This window comes from Rhinoraja longicauda, chromosome 1 (assembly GCF_053455715.1).
Source record: "Rhinoraja longicauda isolate Sanriku21f chromosome 1, sRhiLon1.1, whole genome shotgun sequence".
In the NCBI taxonomy this organism is placed as follows: Eukaryota; Metazoa; Chordata; class Chondrichthyes; order Rajiformes; family Arhynchobatidae; genus Rhinoraja; species Rhinoraja longicauda.
In genome coordinates, this window is record NC_135953.1 from 87,586,806 (window position 1) to 87,605,253 (window position 18,448).

The 18,448-nt window shown below is 40.2% G+C and overlaps 1 protein-coding gene across 7 annotated transcripts in view; it reads left to right on the forward strand.

The window, feature by feature from the left end:
* The window catches only part of mapk10 (mitogen-activated protein kinase 10), a 187,533-nt gene extending 169,085 nt beyond the window's left edge, over window positions 1-18,448 (forward strand). For 6 of the 7 annotated variants that reach the window (XM_078401921.1, XM_078401923.1, XM_078401926.1 and 3 more), the window contains exons 12-13: window positions 1,127-1,204; window positions 11,508-18,448. In XM_078401921.1, coding sequence (XP_078258047.1) covers window positions 1,127-1,204; window positions 11,508-11,647 — 218 coding nt within the window. In that variant the 3' untranslated portion in view covers window positions 11,648-18,448. Of the gene's footprint in view, window positions 1-1,126; window positions 1,205-11,502 lie in introns of all 7 variants that reach the window. The other variant, XM_078401935.1, reaches the window with a different exon arrangement.

Consider the following 18,448-nt stretch of genomic DNA (forward strand, 5'->3'; position numbering starts at 1 on the left):
CCATGTTATAGGAAAGATATTGTCAAGCTTGAAAGGGTTCAGAAAAGATTTATAAGGATGTTGCCACGACTACAGGTTGTGTGCGATAGGGAGAGGTTGAATAGGCTGGGTCTCCATTCCATGGAGCCCAGGTGGATGAGGGGAGATCTTATAGAGGTGTACAAAATCATCAGGTGTACTAGATCAGGTAGATGCACAGTCTTTTGCCCAGAGTAGGGAAATCGAGGACTAGAGGAAGGTGAAGTTCAAGGTGAAGGGGAAAAGATTTAATAGGAATCCGAGGACTTTCACACAAAGGGTGGTGGTGTAAGGAACAAGCTGCCAGAGGAGGTAGTTGAGGCTGGGACTATTCCATCATTTAAGAAACAGTTAGACAGGTACAAGGATAGGACAGATTTGGAGGGATATGGACCAAGTGCAGGCAAATGGGATTAGTGTAGCTAGGACATTGTTGGGCGAGTTGGGGCGAAGGGCCTATTTCCACATTGTATCACTTTTTGACTCTAGGAGGTGCCTTCAGGAAACGTACAATAGAACCTTTACTACCTTTCACCAGTACCGGCCCTGCTAAGTCTAATAAAGAGATTGAGCAGGACACACAGTCTATTAAAGAAATTGAAATTCCAGGGAATGCCCGGGAATGCCCCAGACATGATCTGATATTTGATCTGTTATATCACTAACTTTTAACATGTCATCAATGAGTTGAAATCGAGCATCCTAACAGCACACCTCAAGGCACAACAGCTCCACTGAGTTCAATACCATCTGTGCCCTGCATCCCAAAGTCCTCCCCTCTCACATATACGCACGTGCACGTGCACAAGCACACGAACACCACAGCATTGTCACAAGTCCTCCTCTTGTTACAAATCCACTTCCTATTACTGACCAGATGGCTATTACTATCCATTCTCTTCACCACTATTGGCGGATACATCAGCACCATCAGCTCACCAGACTAACTGCGTAAGTTGAATTGAATATACCAGTTGTCCAAAGTCCAGAGGTAACTTGTTCCGTTCTGCCAAGAAATAAGTTCACATCGTAGTGACTGAGAGACTAGGCCAACAGCAAATGAAGTTTCCATTATTGATTATGTTACTTTGTTTCTTTTTAATAACAGAATTAATCTACAAAGAAGTGATGAATTTTGAGGAGAAGACTAAAAATGGTGTTGTGAAGGGCCAACCCTCTCCCTCAGGTAAACCCAGTAAACCTGCACATCGAAAATAGGATTGATTCTAAGTATGTTTACACTGTGCTCCCATTTCCAACTCTCTCCATTGATGTGTTTCTAAAACATGTTTAATTCTCAATTGAAAGTTTTCTCCAGGTAAGAAGTGAATTGTTTAATTTAATTTACCAAAAAATAGTGAGGTTTCACTTTGGTTGCAAAGAAGTATGAAATAATAGTTCGAGCCAATGATTTGTTGTTTGGTTTCTCCTAAATGGTGGAATATGGATCATATCATCATATCATATCATATATATACAGCCGGTATACAGCAGGCAGATGAGATTAGTTTACCAAGGCATCATTTTCAGCACAGACATTTTGAGCAGAAGGGCCTATTTCTGTGCTGTACTGGTATGTGTTCTGTTTCCTGTTGGTGATTCTTATATTTCCACATTACCATTGCAGTTTTCCAGCTGGTTGACAATTGTCTTCAATGCAGCAATTTCTTTCCATGTTTCAAATAACCAGATAACCAGGTGTAGTGAAACACCATTAAGCACAAATGAAGGTTCAACACAGTTATAACAACATACATTGCCCGGTCTTCAAACATTCACCCCCGTGTTGGGTTGTCACTGCTGTGGTGCCTGCCTCCTCACTGACACTTTCAACAAGCTTTTTTGGAAACTGATGTCACTGGGAAGGCTGAAATATTGTGTTGTCTATAGAAAAAAATGTCTAACTCTGCAACTGATAATAAATTGCTCAAGGAAGGTTTTGTGGCAGCAGAGAAATCTGCAATAATTTCACACACGGTAATGGTGTCTTGAAAGGGTCGAGTTTAGTTTAGTTTTGTTTAGAGATCCAGCGTGGAAACGACTGCGTCCGTTGCAACCAGCGATTCCCGCACACTAATACCATCCTATACGCACTATGGATAATTTACAATTTTACTGAAGCCAATTAACCTACTTTGGAGTGTGGGAGGAATCTGGAGCACCTGGAGAAAACCTATGCAGGTCACGGGGTGAACGTACAAACTTCGTACAGACAGCATCCGTAGTCAGGATGGAACCTGTGCCGCTCTGCCACCCCCAAGTAAGCTCTCTTTCCTCAGCAGAGGCACAGGGTTGACAATGACTTGGTGCTGAGGTGATTGATGAAGCTAGCTGGGAACTGCTGACTATTCCACAGAAAAGCTGGTGGTGGGAGAAGATGAGGGAGGGAGCAGTTGGGTTACTTTGTGTGTGGTGATGTTCCTCTTCTGGTTTTCCCCCCCAGGGGAAGATAAAACTTTTTTCTTCAAACTAGTTATCTTCAGTGTGACAATGTCAATGTCAAAGCATGCCAGGTCCCGAGGCGTGACAGCAGCGCGGCATTCAGTTCTGTCACTGTTGGGATTGTGCATTGGATTCCGGATATACCTGTACCCAAAATGGTTTCTGCTAACTTAAGGTAGCCCTTGCACAATAGTTACCATGTTGACTTTATAGAACAAATTACAGGTGCGTGCATGCATGCTACATACACTCACTCGCCCTCACATATACACGCACCCTCACACACACACACACATACACGTAATGCGCGCACACACTCACACCCACCTGCAATCTCACATGCACTCACACAACACACTCACACATACACACTTTCACACAAACACACTCTCACACACATACACACTCACACACACACTCTCTCTCTCTCTCTCTCTCTCTCTCTCTCTCTCTCTCTCTCTCTCTCTCTCTCTCTCTCTCTCTCTCTCTCTCACACATACACAAATGTTGCTCGCCAACTGCCTCCCTCTATGTTCTCACCCTCCTCACCCACCCTACGTTCCCTGCTCCTCCCCATGTTCTCCAGAGTCATCCTGATTCACGCACATCGATCTCACTCTCACGCTGCGTCTTTTGCCAACTCGCACGCCCCATATTCCATCGCCTGGCTCCAACCGCACATCTATCCCACAATCCCGACCCCTGGCTCTAGCTGTACTTTCCCAAATCCCAGCACTAGCCACACAACTTGTTTCCTATCCCTTTTTCCGGTCACACACCTCCTGCACATTCCTGCCTGGCTCCAGGAGTACAGGAGATCCTTGTTTCCAACTCCAGCATCCTAGCTACTCACATTCCCGGTTTCTTACTCTGGCTGCATAAACTGCTCACATATCTGATTCCCAGGCTACAGCCACACGGCCACCCATGTTTCCGATCCCTGACTCTGGAGGCTCACCCATCCTACGTTCCCGATCCCCGTCTCTGGGAATGCAGCTGTTAGACTTACCCAACCCCCAGCTTCAGCTGCAGCCCTGCCTGTGCTCCTGACCCCTGCACCTGGCTGCTTATCTGGTCCACATTCAAATGCCACCGCTTCCCAAATACTGACACAGGTCATGCACGTCCTTCAGACTCAGACATCAACCTGGTCAACTGAGCACCAGTGAAATGGCTGCCTCCTCACTTCTCACCACCTCCTGATCTCTATGCACATTGAAGTAGGTGAAAGTGAGACTGTGAAGAGCCACAATACTGGGCAGCACGGTGGCACAGCGGTAAAGTTGCTGACTTACAATGCCAAAGACTCAGGTTCGATTCCGATTCTGGGTGCTGTCTGTATAGAGTTTGTATGTTCTCCCTGTGACCAAATGGGTTTTCTCTGAGTACTCTGATTTCCTCTCATATTCCAAAGACGTATAGGTTTGTAGGTTAAATGTGTAGGAAGGAACTGCAGATACTGGTTTAAACCGAAGATAGACACAAAAAGCTGGAGTAACTCAGCGGGACAGGCAGCATCTCTGGAGAGAAGGAATGAATTTATTTTGGGTCGAGATCCTTCTTCAGGTCACCCATTCCTTCTCTCCAGAGATGCTGCCTGTCCCGCTGAATTATTCCAGCTTTTTGTGTTTATCTTAGGCTTGTAGGTTAATTGGTTTTGGTAAATTTGTAAATTATCCCTAGTGTGTAGTTTAGTGTATGGGTGATTGCTGGTTGACGTGGACTCGATGGGCCAAATGGCCTGTTTCCATGCTGTATCTGTAAACAAAACTAAGTACTTGTCATTTAGCAAAGAGTCATTTACTGCAGAGCCAATATGTTACCTACAGTACAAGTAAATGCCTCCATGCTTCAAAAAGACATTGTGGAATGAGAAGGCATCTACTCTCTCATCAGAAACAGCATGATCCGCCAAACATAATTTCTCTTTTTATCCGAGCTACCATATTACTCCCAATTCCATTTGCTCTAATCCCTCGTCCCTTGTCAAAAGCCTTCTGAGAATCATATTGCACCATAACTACAAATTCCTTCTCACCAGCTCTTCCAAGAACATCCACTCTGAATTCTAATAGATTAGCTAAATATGACTTCCATTTTCAAAATCCATGTGAAATTGTTTTCTACGTGTCCTATTAGTATAAACATTGTTAGAGATTCCAGCATTCTCCAACTATGGTTGTCAGGCTAATAGGTTGGTACCTTTTCTTTTCTCTCATTTCTTCCTTTCTTAAATAGTGGAGTAACATCTTCTACCCTTCTATCAGCAGGAACTATTCCAGAAATAATAAATAATCTCCACAGCCAGCTCTCAAAACTCTGTGATGTACATCCCCACAACCTGAGCAGCCCCGACCCTCACACAAACCAACCTTCCTTCCATTGACTCCATGTACACTTCACGTTGTCTCAGCATGGGCACCAACATAATCAAGGACCAGTTTCACCCCAATCATTCCCACTTCTCCACTCTCCCATCAGGCAAGAGGTACAGAAGTGTGAAATCGCATATCTTCAGATTCAGGGACAGTTTCTTCCCAGTTGTGATCAGACAACTGAAACAGCCTAGCACCAACTAGAGAGTGGTCCTGAGCTACCATCTACCTCATTGTAGACCGTTGGACTATCTTTAATTGGACTTTATCTTGCACTAAACGTGTTTCCCTTTATCCTGTATCAGTACATGGTGGGCGGCTTGATTGGAATCATGTATAGTCTTTCCGCTAACTGAATAGCACACAACAAAAAAGCTTCTCACTATACGTCGGTACATGTACAATAAACTAAACTATCTGATTTAGAATTTTTAGGCTTTTAGTACTATTTATTTACTAATACATTTCTTTTACTTTCCCATTTACACTTGACCTTTCGCTGCAATATTTCTAGGCGTTATTTTTATATTGTTCCATGAAGCCAGACACAAAGTATTTGTTTAATTTCTCTGCCTCTTCCTTTCTCCCATTGTAAATTTTATTGTCTCTGAATTTGAGGGGCCTACATTGGCCCTCTTCTACGTTCCCTTTTTAAAAAACAGTAAAAATTCATACGGTCCATTTTTTGTTTCCTGTTGGTTTACTCCGATGTTTTATGGTCCCCTTCTTTATCAATGTCATTCTTGTCCTTTGCTGAATTCTTAAATAGTCCCAATGCTCAAGCTTACAGCTTTTCCTGGAATTTTGTAAGTCTTTTTCGTAGATTGAATACTCTAAATTCTCCTGCAATCCATGTTGGACCAGATTTCCTGTTGTGTTTTCTACTTTAAAAGAATATGTATTTGTTGAAAGTCATGTATTATTTTAAATGCCTGTCATTGCCTGTCCACTGTCCTTAATCTAGTTTCCCAATCTACCACTGCCAACTTGCCCTTCAGGCCTTCTGAGTTTCCATTGTTTGCATTGAAACCGCAGTTTGCCTTTCAAACCTAATGCAATATTCTATCAAACTATGTCCAATCTTCTCTTTGGACCCTTTTACAATCAGCTTATTTAGTGACCCTATCTTGTTGGCAAGCGCTGGATTTAAAATAACCCGTTCTTTAATCAATTCCTCATTGGTCTCGTCCAGAATATCATTTCACGTACAGTTATGGAATTAAACCACTACCTCGCTTGTACTAATTTAATTTGACCAGACTATGTACAGGTTAAATCTTTTGTGATTATATTACGGTCGATAGAAGCACTTCCTAATGATATGTACAGTGTCCTAACCATCTGGAGGCCCCACACCCACCTATCTCCTGGGCTATCTTCTATCTCCTGCTAGCATATTGTTCCACTCAAATTAGTTCTCTATCATAATCCGCTGAGCAAAAATCCTTTTTAATAATGGTTGAGAATCATCCTTACCAATTTTTCTACCCCATAGCCATTTTTTCCTTTAGCCTTTTTTTCCTAAATGTCAACTGTCCTGTAATATCAAATCCCTAGCTTCAGTCACCCTGCACCTCTGTTTCTGTCATGGCAGTTAAATCTTATCGATTAACAACCATTTGTGTGCTTAATTTGCCCTTGTTGTGAATGCAGTATGCATTCACATATAAAGCCTTTGAATTGGCCTTTTATTAAAAACATTTTTGTGTCCTCTGGTTCTATTTTCAGCTTGCCTTTTTTCCCACCCTTGCATATTTTCTTAACTACATTTCTAACTTCCACTTCCAGCTTTCTTATATAAATAAACAATTTAGGATCATCTTACGGGTCCATGGGGCTGAATTATGGGTGGAAAATGATGCAAAATGAAAGCATCGTGACTGATGTCTGGAAACAGGGCATTGACTGTCACAGAGTGGAGGGTATGCTCACAATTCCACCTGACATTCAGGGAGGAGAATCATTTCCAGTTGAGGCACACCTCTGAGATCACACCTGGAGCTCACAATGCCACATGAATGCTGCTAATGAAGCAGTGTAGGGAATTGATGCTCCAGGCACAAAACAAAGGACTTATTTAAAAATTAACAAAATATTTGTTGGGCGTCTGTTGGATGATTTAGAACAAGGTAGAACTGTGCATAATTGAGGACATCCCCCTTTAGGATGTCTGAGCTGAAGGGTCAGAAGAGATTATTTTTATTCATTCTTGTGATGTGCGTTTACTGCCAAGACCAGTGTTTAACATTATGGGAAGGCAATGGAGAACTACCTGCTTCAACCCTGTGCGCTCTGGAATTATGTTCATTGGATTCTGGCTCAGCTGGTCTACACCAAGGGCACTTACCACTGACGGAAATAAACATGATACCTTCAGCGACAGTTCAATGAATTTCCCCCTGCAGTACATACCTAACTTGGACAAAACCTCTCTAGTTGTTAAGAATAGGTTGTTAGGTGCTTCGCATTATATAAGCAAGTGATTTGTTTCTTTATGTAGATAAAAAAACAAACATACACATTTTCAACAATATCCTCAAGCCCCTCTTTAGTCAGAGGGTGGTGAATCTGTGGAATTCACTGCCACAGATAGCAGTAGAGGCCGTCAGTGGATATTTGTAAGGTGAAGATTGAAAGATTCTTGATTAATAAGGGTGCGAGGGGTTGTGGGGTGAAAGCAGGAGAATGGGGTTGAGAGAAAAAGATAGAACTGCCATGATTGAATGGTGGAGAAGATTTGATGGGCCTCATGGCCTCATTCTTTTTTTTTTTTTTTTTTTTTTTTTTTTTTTTTTTTTTTTTAAATAAAATTTTATTGGGGATAGGTACATAACCTGTTTACATCTTTACAGTCATACATTTTTGAATTGATAATATTGTCAATTATTATTATATACCTTTTACCCCTTTTTTTTAATTTATTTTATATAAACTAAATAAAGCTAACGAAGTAGATGAAGTGAAGAAAGAAAAGAGAGAGAAGAAAACTAAAAACAAAAACCAATTTAAAAGAAAAAATAACTAAAAACAAAAACTCGGACTAAAGAATGAATGAAATGCTATACTTTGGAATGTACGAATATATCTCGAATGAAGTTTTTGTTATTTTAATAAATTTTTCCATTCTTCTTTAACTAATTTTTTCCTTATTTTTATTTTTTTTTTTTGCTCATGGCCTCATTCTGCTTCTAGAACGTATGAACATGAATTTAAACAACATTTTAGATCTCCAGTTCAGGAAAAAAAAAGATAATTTCCACATAATAATTATGCAGCCCCTTTCATGTTACTCTACCAAGCACATAGCAAAACAAAACAAATAGTTTAATGATGAATGTTTATGCAGTGTCTTTCACAATCTCATTGTCCAAAGCTGTTTCCATCAAAGAAGTACATGTCAAATGTAGTCACTGTTGTGAAACAGAAAGCCAACACTCCTAGTGTAGAGTCTCATCCTTCTTGAGTAGGTCTTGTACCTCAAGCCTTCTGACTCAAACACAAGAACACTCCCATTGAGCCAAAGTTGACAGCTTAACAAATATTAATGTGATATATTGATACATGATCGGTTGCTGAAAATTGGAGGAATGTTTATCAAAGCAGAAACTAATCATTTTGATTGGTTAACCATTCATCGAGTATATATATGTATATATAATATTTTGAACTGTATCCTGTGTTAATGGCAGGAGATAGCCATTCACTGCTTGAGGCAGGTACTTTAGTATATTGTAGCAAAGACTCTGGTCATGAGAAGACTTCCATCTGGGATGTACAGTGCATTCAGAAAGTATTCAGACCCCTTCACTTTTTCCACATTTTGTTATGTTACAGCCTTATTTTTAAATGGATTAAATTCTTTTTTTATCATCAATCTACACACAATGCCCCAGAATAAAGAAGCGAAAACAGCTATTCTAGTTGTTGATCCCATATTGGATGGGATGCCAGCCATCAACCCTGACAAAATGCTAAATGTTATTATGCTCAGTTTTATCTCCAATGCTTGACAGCAGCGCAGAGAGAATTGCAATGATCCCATCAAGTGCTAAGGTAAGACTGCATGTTACATCTCGTGTTCTTTTCTGCGAGACTCATTCTTTAATTTCTCATGATTATCAGATAGGTTTTTATTTTGTCTTCTCGTTCATTTTATTCATTCCCCTGAAAATTGTCACTGACCTCAGAATCACTTCTCCTGTCATTCTTCCTGTCATTACCTGTCATCAAAGCTTCCTGTTCCCGGCCGTCTTGTACATGCCAGCTCACGGCAGGTAAGTGACCAGCTCAGGGAGAGATCCCGTACTTTCCAAGCACCCTTCCCAGAGAATGGTTGCCCTTCACGAAGTCAAAGGGTTTCTTGAATAGTCGAGTAGGTGCGAAAGGGTAAATGGCCTACCTCTACTTTCTTCTTATGTTCCTAAATGCAGTAGTGTGTCTGCTCCCACCAGACAGTCCTCTGCAGCAGTAGAGATGATGCAGAGGGAGACCTGTCACAGCACAGTTGGCTGGCATCTTCCTTTCCTCTTTTGTCTCTTCTTGATTCTTTCAGTCATGTTCTCCACAGCTTCCTGAACATGACAACATGTTGTTTGCTACAGAGACTGTATCTCAATCCCATTCCCCTTTCCTTCCTCAACTACTGTATTTTATCCCCAATTGCCATTCAAGCTGCAGTGAAAATATATCAGCAGCTTTTTTTTCAAACAGTGGGATAGTCCTGGAATGTGACGTGAAATTTGGTAAGTCTCAGGCTTTTCAGAATGGTGGCTGAGAGAGATGTTGTTTCACTGGCTGGTATGGCTAAAACCAACGAGCACTCTCATAATAATGGGCAAGAGATTCAGGACAGATATGAGAAGAAATGTCTTTACCTGGACTGGTAATGAATCTTTGGCACTTATAACCCAACAAAGGTTTGGATGTTCAGTTATTGAGTATATTCAAGCAGATGGACACCAAGTGCTGGAGTAGCTTAGAGGGTCAGGCACCATCTCTGGAGAAAAAGGGTTAGGGTTAGGTCCAGAAATGCTGCCTGTCCCGCTGAGTTACTCCAGCACTTGTGTCTATCTTTGGTATAAACCAGCGTCTGCAGTTCCTTCCTACATATTCAAGATAGAAAATGATAGATTTTGCATATGTATGGAGTTACTGCAGGATAATGCACTGAAGTTAAAACTTTAATTGAATAGTGGAGCAGGCATGAAAGGGTGGATGGCTGACCTCAACTTCTATTTCTTATGTTCATAAATGCTGCAGGGTGTCTGATCCCACTAGACAGACCACTGGTGTTGAAACAACAATGTGTTAACACAATGCATATCAAACCAAAGACAATGGTGAAGACAGTGTGTAAATGAGCATCTATCTTTTAGTGCATCTCCAACTCCCCCACCTGTATGCTGGTCTTTTTTCTTCGTACACTCGGGGGCAGGTAGAGTTGCTGCCTTACAGCACGAGAGCTGGGTTCGATCCTGACTATCGGTGCTGTTCATATGCAGCTTGTAAGTTCTTCCTGTGACTGTGTGGGTTTTCTCCGGGTGCTCCTGTTTCCTCCCACACTCCAAAGAAATGCCAGTTTGTTGGTCCATTGGCTTTTGTAAATTGTCCCAGGTGTCTAGGATAGAACCACTGTAGTGGGTGATCAATTGGTGGCATGAACTTGGTGGGTCGAAGGGCCTGTTTCCACACTGTATCTCTTCATGGCCCTAAGTCCCAGATTTCCCTTTTATCCCCACTTTTTTCCCTCCACCAAACCCCACCCCCTTTCCACCAATACCCCTCCGTCCCTCTGGCTTTACATTTCAATCCACCTCCTCTTTCCTTATCTGACAATGTTTTGTCTCTTTTCATCTCTCGCCTTTGATACTCCACCACTCCACCCATCTGTCAATCATCCTCCCTCACTTCACTTGCCAGAATTTGCCCCACCCCTTGGCCTCTTTTCCCGCATTCTTCCCCCCACCCCATCAATCTGAAGAAGTGTCCCAACCTGAAATGTCGCCTGTCCATTCCCTCCACAGAAGCTGTCTGACTTACTGAGTTCCTCCAGTAGTTTTTTTTTGCCCATGATTCCGGCACCTACAGCTTCTAATGACTCCATGTTTTTTTAAAAAGTAGGTTTCTGCTTGACTAGACTTTAGAGTTTAGAGATACTGCATGGAAACAGGCCCTTCGGCCCACTGAGCCCATTCCAACCAACATACACTAGCACTATCCTGCATACTAAATGCAAAGTACAATTTACTGAAGCCAATTAACCTACAAACCTGCATGTCTTTGGAATGTGCGAGGAAACCGGAGCAACCGGGGAAAACCCACGAGGTCACAGGGAGAACGTACAAACTCCGTACAGACAGCACCCATCGTCAGGAAGGAACCCGGGTCTTTGGCGCTGTAAGGCAGTAATTCTACAACTGCGCTCGGACTTCGATGCCACGATTCAGAGTCAGTGTAAATTTGAACCGGCCAACGGTTGATTAGCACTGAACGTGTAAAGGTCAACGTCACAAATCCATACTACTGTTAGAGAGCATAAATATTAGATGAATTTTATATATTTGGCTGTGTCGTGTGAATGCTCATGTCATTTCATGATCATGTCAAGAATTTATCCCTCGTGGAACTGTGTTCCCGGATTTTATGGCTCTACTGTTAATTTTCTTAGCACAGGTGCAGCAGTGAATAGCAGTGACAGCCTTCCTCCATCCTCATCAGTAAACGACATCTCGTCCATGTCAACGGATCAGACCATCGCATCGGACACCGACAGCAGCCTGGAAACTTCAGCAGGACCCCTTTGTTGCAGGTGACTAACCGCCTGCCTGCGGAGCCACTTCTTCTTTAGAAAATGATGCAAGTACTAAATACTCGGTGCGCCTCTCTGGAAATGAACTATTAAAAAATGAACGTGGAAGTACTGATGCTAAAATACAATGTCAAAATGCTTTGCTTATGTCTCATTTCAATGAAGCTGACGTTCATTAAGAGTATCGAGCAGCATCATTTCACAGTATGTAAATATGTGGTCATAAATTAGCTCCCCATGGAACTGGCTTTGAACAAGCAGGGGAGCAGAAACGATACAGCATTATAGTTAAAACTAAATGCACTTTTGTCTCTTTAAAGTTGCAATATGTGTCCCTACTCTCAATCTTTTTGTATATGCTTACTATAAACACCTTGTAGAATATATTGCTTATAAATATCCACATGCATACCAAAAGATTAAACTTGGGATCTCAGATCTCATGTGACAGGATAGTTTTGACAAGATGGCAGGAAATGCAATTCTATTAGTCATCTGAGCATTGAATGCCATTGCAGTCTGAAAAAAAACCCTGATTTCTCTCTAATTAAAAGTTGATTGATGCATGTGGAATAAGGTCATGCACAGATAATAAACTGTAGTGTTTATTTTTGTTTTGATATATTACTGCCATCTTTGAATGGTTAAAGGGACTATACTTTGCCAGCCCCAACTTGGCTGCAGTCCATGTTTGCCAAATACATGTAATTTTAAAATAATTGTTATCATTGTACCATTTTTCATAGATTATAATGTCTTTAAAGTGTCATTAGAATGGTGGTTGTGGTTGTGGTCGTGGTTGCCACAATCTGTCATTTATCCAAAACTAAATTGAATGCCCTTTAATAGATTTCAACAAGGAAACATATACAACACATGATGTTGCTGATCAGATAAAATGGCATATCATTGAAAATGATTGCATTGGAGTGGGATTAGCAAACTCAGTGAGAATTGTGCTCTGATTGAGAGATCTACACAATTTCTGCCTTTTGCTACATGCATATTTCTGGTTTGAGAAGGCAGTAAGTCTTAACCACTAAAATGAAAAACATGCACATATAAAACGATTGCACACCTTGCCGTAGATGGCTGCACAGTCTTTAGTTGCATTTGCCTGTAGTTGTGCATGATCAAACTTCCAAATATATTACAGTAAATGGAAGGAAATAGTTATACCTAGATGTATTGTAGACTCTAATGTGATACATAATGTATACAGTCAGGACCTGAAATAATGTTGCTGTACTCTTAATCCCCTTAAATGCTGAATCTGCATGGTCTCATAATTAGTCTTCTCTGTTCACAAGTAAACATGGAGTTATTTTGAATTGCTATAACTTGCATTAACAAGAATCAAATGTCTACTTGAAGTTAAATCAAAAGCTTTAACTGGCAGGCAAAATATTGGAGACAGACAAACATTCAGGGCTTCAGTGATGCAAACTGTACCAAAAAATAGCATGTGATTTACAATCCCAGTGAGATGATTTTAGATAGAAATGTACAAATTCAGGTTAAATCATGATTGAAACGGCACAATGGGAAACGACACAGCCCTGGACAGGTTGAGTTGCTTGCATAATGGCAAAGAAATAGCTTCAACAAAAAGTGCTGATTGCCATATTGAGTATCTAAAGTTCTTGGAACATATTGCAGGTTATCAGCAAAGTTTGCTTTGCCTAAAGACAAAAACATATAGATACCTGAAGCTGTGAAACCAACAGGGAATATTCTAGAAATTAATGTACCTGGGCAAATACCTGTTCAATGAACATAATTTCAGGTTAGTTTAACATTTGAAGTTTAAAAATAGAGAGCATACCATTTGTGTTGCCATTTTGAGGACAGTGTCTAATTTTTTGAGGCTGCATTGTTGGCATAGAGCCTTACCAAGAGTTAGGTCAGATCTAGTTTCTGACCTTCAGTGCTGATTCAAAGTTTTAATCCAAACTTGGTGATGGGGAGGGGGGTAGCAAGACTACACTAGTGGAAAATATGATCTAAATCTAATCACAATTTTAATTTAAATAACATGATACCCTGCATTTCCCAATTTATGTAATGGTCTGCTCAATGTACCCATCTCCCCGATAACAAAATAGTTGGGATTGACAGGTTTGCATTCCTGAGGTAGATATCTTAGAAGCCAATTCATAATATATAATCATGAAGTATATTTTTCTTCTCTTGCAATATGTACATTTTTGCTCTATCAATTATTTAATTCTACTGGGGAACCTATTATTTTTGCACTTCTATCCATCTCTCCACCTCCCCAATCCCCAACTAGTCTATAGTGTGTCAATGGTTTAATGTGATTCTGTTAAGAAATACAAGTTCAAATGGGTCAACAAATTCTGGTGCAAGAACTACTGTCTGTCATCAACAAGCCCTTTCCAATCCTCCACGTGGATTTTGGCCACAGCAGGCAGGGCAGTCCGCAGTGCTCAAGATAGACACAAACTGCTGGAATAACTCAGCAGGTTAGCATCTCTGGAGAAAATGGATAGGTGCCATTTTGGGATGGGGCCCGTCTTTAGACACCTCTGAAGCACTCCTCTGCTTTAAGTGAGCATAACATTGTTTTCAAACTTCATTTGTTATCTTTGCAGTGATGGGATGATATGAATTGGCACTTTGAAGGATACAAAGTCTCCATGTTGAAGCTAAAGCCTTGGTGAACAATGGGACCCCTCTATCAACCCAGTAGTCAGAATGTGGTCACATTCAAGTCCTGGTAGTATTTGACTGCAGAAGCAATATCATGCACATTAACAGCTCGTATTCAAAAGACATACATTTAATGCAATAATTCACAAAGCCCACATTATATGAAGAGAATGGGTGCTGTAGGCATTGGGGCATTGGAAGGATGGCAATATGAAGGAGAATAAAACTATTCTCTTCTTCCATGGATGCTGTTCCCAATAAAAATAGCAGAGAACAGTTAGCCTTACAAGTTGCCAGCATGTTATATTTTAGAATTATGTTTGTAGAACTAAAAGACCTGAAGCACATCAATTTTTTTCACTTCATCTCACAAAGCTGCATTGCTCAATTTTTTTGAGGTGAACCTCTGACACCAGATGCGTATATGGGCAATGCTGGAGCCATCATCCATTCTACATCTACTCCAGTGATGAATCTCTTAAAGAGTCCTGTATTTCACTGTAGCAATATTGCTGTTCAATAAATACTGTGTTATATAACCTCCTGCAGAACTAAAATGCTCCTAGAACTCAGTAGTCACAAATTCTGGACACTTGAGCATCTTGGGCTTCCACCATAGGCTGTACCGTTTGGTGTCCAGGCCTTAAGTGCCAGAAATTCCTCCATAAGCCTCTATTTCTGTAAGATGCCTTTTAAATCCTTACTTTTTAACCATTCTGTTGGTTATCTGTCTTAATGCTTTTCTTTGGATCAATTATGTTCTCCATTTTCATCTGACTACACTTTTGATAAGCACCTAGGGACATTTTCCATGGATTTATTTTCTTTTTTTTTAAACACCTAAACAATTCCACTTTCAGTAAGCCTGATCTGACCTGTGTACTGGTTAACAGCTAGATTTTAGAGCTCAGCACTTTATTTTTTTATTTTATTAATATTTATTTATTTATAGATTTTAAAGAACACTGTCTCTTCACAAGGCTGGGAAATTCCACTTCACATATAAAGAATTGCTGGCTTTCTATACATGGCAAGGTTCAGATATAGGATGTTGATTGAATCCATCTCATCTAACTCAATGGTACCAAACATTACTACTTGCTCACCACATTTCACCATAATGCCGGCAATATTTATCTCTGCAGTTTTAAATTCAAATGCAATATAGTTTTTAATTTGCATTAATAATATAATTCCCATGTTTGTAAGCAGTACAGTGAAATAGCAAGATTACTTGAGATAATTGCCTCTGATTGATTCAGCTCCACAGCCCTGCTGCTTGAAGCATCGTTTCATGACGTATTCCAACGTGTTGTCTTATCAAAAGAAGGACACATAAGTATAATGTATACAGCTTTTAGTTAATACTCTATCTTTAATAATTAATTTTATGATTAATCTTCTATGGGTTACGTGCGAGTTGATTTATTGCTGTTGCTACAAAAAATCAACCTAACCCCAGTTTTTAGATGGCAGTTATTAATATCAGTGGGGTGCATTCCTGGCATTTAATGGAATATATTAGCAGTGCTCTTCCAGATTACCTTTCTCAATAGTCAATAGTCGTTTATTTGTCACATACACATAAATGTGTAGTGAAATGAAACACTAAGATGGAAAAGCCAGTGTAAGATAGGCGACCTGATTCTCATGCCCGGTTCAAGATTGCAGAAGAATGAATGCCTTTGCCTAGTTTCAAGAACAACGTGGAATCCAAGCTGAATTATAACCAATCCAAATTTCTGGCACCTGATCTAGGAATCGTTTGGGATTTTGCTTTGGGCCTTTGAATAAAAATAAGCAACCAATTTGTGCATAGCAAACCATGACATACAGCAGAGAGAAAAAAATAACACAATGTCCTTTGTTTTAAGTGGCAGTTAAGGAATTTAATTTAATTAACATCTTAACTACACCAACGACATTTTTGTGTAGTAGCTTGATAATTTGCCAACACCAACATGACAGTGATGGAGCATGCCAGACAAACGATCTGCTGTAAGATAGTCAAAACTTCCACAACATTCCTTTGTCTGTCCCATCTCACTAGGACAGATTGATTGCACGTTGTCACACATAATCAGCCTTCATATCAAGTGAAAATAAATAGTCCATGTTGCATTGTAATAAGAACAGCAATCATTGAATTGAGGAGGACCCAAAAGCCAAGCATCCCATTGAATCATTGGCCTGTTTCCATTGTAGAGCCGAGCCGATTGCTCTATTGGGTAAGGAGGGGCTTACAGCTGTGTCCAATTTGTTTAATGTATCTAATAATGAGGTACTGTAAATTCTAGTTTTCCTGAGGTTTACCTTTCTAAATATGGCTGATAGACTGAATATGAAAAGTTTCTAATTAGTATAGAAGACATGGACAGTGATATTTGTAGTTTACAATAAGGTTGTTGAATCTCAATTGTATTCTATTTTATGTCAAGTTATGTCAAGTACGAAGGGGTCTTAATTCTTCAGCTCAAATTCCATGCACAACATTTTCTTGCAAAGCATAGGATAATGTATATTTTATCTCATGAGGTTTATTGCCGAATGTTGTAGCAGACCATTGTTAACCACTATGCTGAGGTACACTCAGTCTTTGTATTCTTGCTAATGGCTTATCTTATAAAATCAGTGGCATGACAGGATATAAATGAAAAATTCCTTTCTGATTTCCTGCAGAGATGTTTGCAGACGGTTCACTTCAGGAAGTTTCTCCGAGACTGTCTGGGTGGAATAATCCGTTTATGGAAAGTAATGTCCAAACTTCTACGGTTACAAAGTTAAAAGTTCAGAATTAACAAAAATGCAGCATCCTTGCATGTGTCCTCCCTGAGGCTTCTGTCATGCAGACATATAACAAAGATGCCTCCTATATAGCTGTTGGCACAAAATCTAAGAGTACATAGAATGCTTCTTTTTCCGAAGGTACGTGAAGCATTGGCTGAGTCTACTAACTAAAGGAGGGGCTACTGTAAAGTTTCCTAGAGCTGTCAATCATTCACCAATCATTTTTACAATGATCATCTACAGCAGAATGTACGTCTCTTCCCCTCGTGGCTTTGTATTTTCACTTTTTTGGAAAAGGAGGGGCTTGTATAAGTGTGACTAATTGACAGGCAGAGCTCCTGCATTTTGAGTTGCTGAATCACTCGAACAGCAGCATCGCCCTGCTTTCCAGTCAATGTGGAGTGTTAGTGAGTCCCATCATAAATGAAGGGAGTGGGGTAATTTGGGGTTGGGAGAGGGAATGGCAATGCTATTTTGTCCCAGAACAAGCCATACCCTGAATGGTTGAAATGAGATGTCCATAACCTTTAACCAACAATGATGGGGAGAGGGGGCAAACTATCAAAAATGACAAATTTGAATAAAGAACCTTCCAACACCAGATATTGCCTTTCTAAGCTTGGTATGAATATCTGATCAACTGACTGTGAAAGCAAAGCAGTTGGTTGTCCAGTTAATTAAATAAAGGATGATTATTTAATGACTGCCATATCCTTGTTGATGGTGAGGTGACTTTCACAATTTCTTGTTTGTGGAAGACTGCAAAGGGGAAAAGTAATAACTGGACGTGACAGCTCTATTGGGATGGTTTGCATATCTTTCCGAATCCGGAAAGGGGTTTACAAAAAAAAACGTATGTTTTGTTTGGGGAAGAGGATTTTGTATAAAAAATAATGTTCAAAAATATTTTAATGAGACTTCTCAATACCATTTGTCGTTCTAACTCAGAATATGTTCATATGTCCAGATATTTTCATGTAACACCGGTGCAATAAGATTTCTCTCTGAGACCGCACCATTATGATGAGGTCAGCTACAGTCACAACTGGAATCTGATGTGATAACTTTGTGTCAGGTTTGATTTTAAACAAACTCCGATGGTTGCTTGTTATTTTGTACTGTTTGTGATCGACTTTGTTAGGTTGCAAAGGATGAGATAAGTGTCTGAACTCAGCAGCAGTGCTTAGGAAGACGATCCTCAAGGTCTAGCTCCAGGATAGGACCTGTCTTTTAAAATCAAGGCTGGACAGGAAATAAAGCACTCAAGATTTTAAAGCTACTATGTATGTAGAAAATATATGTATGTGATTTAAAAAACAATAAAATATGCCTTTAAAATGGGAAA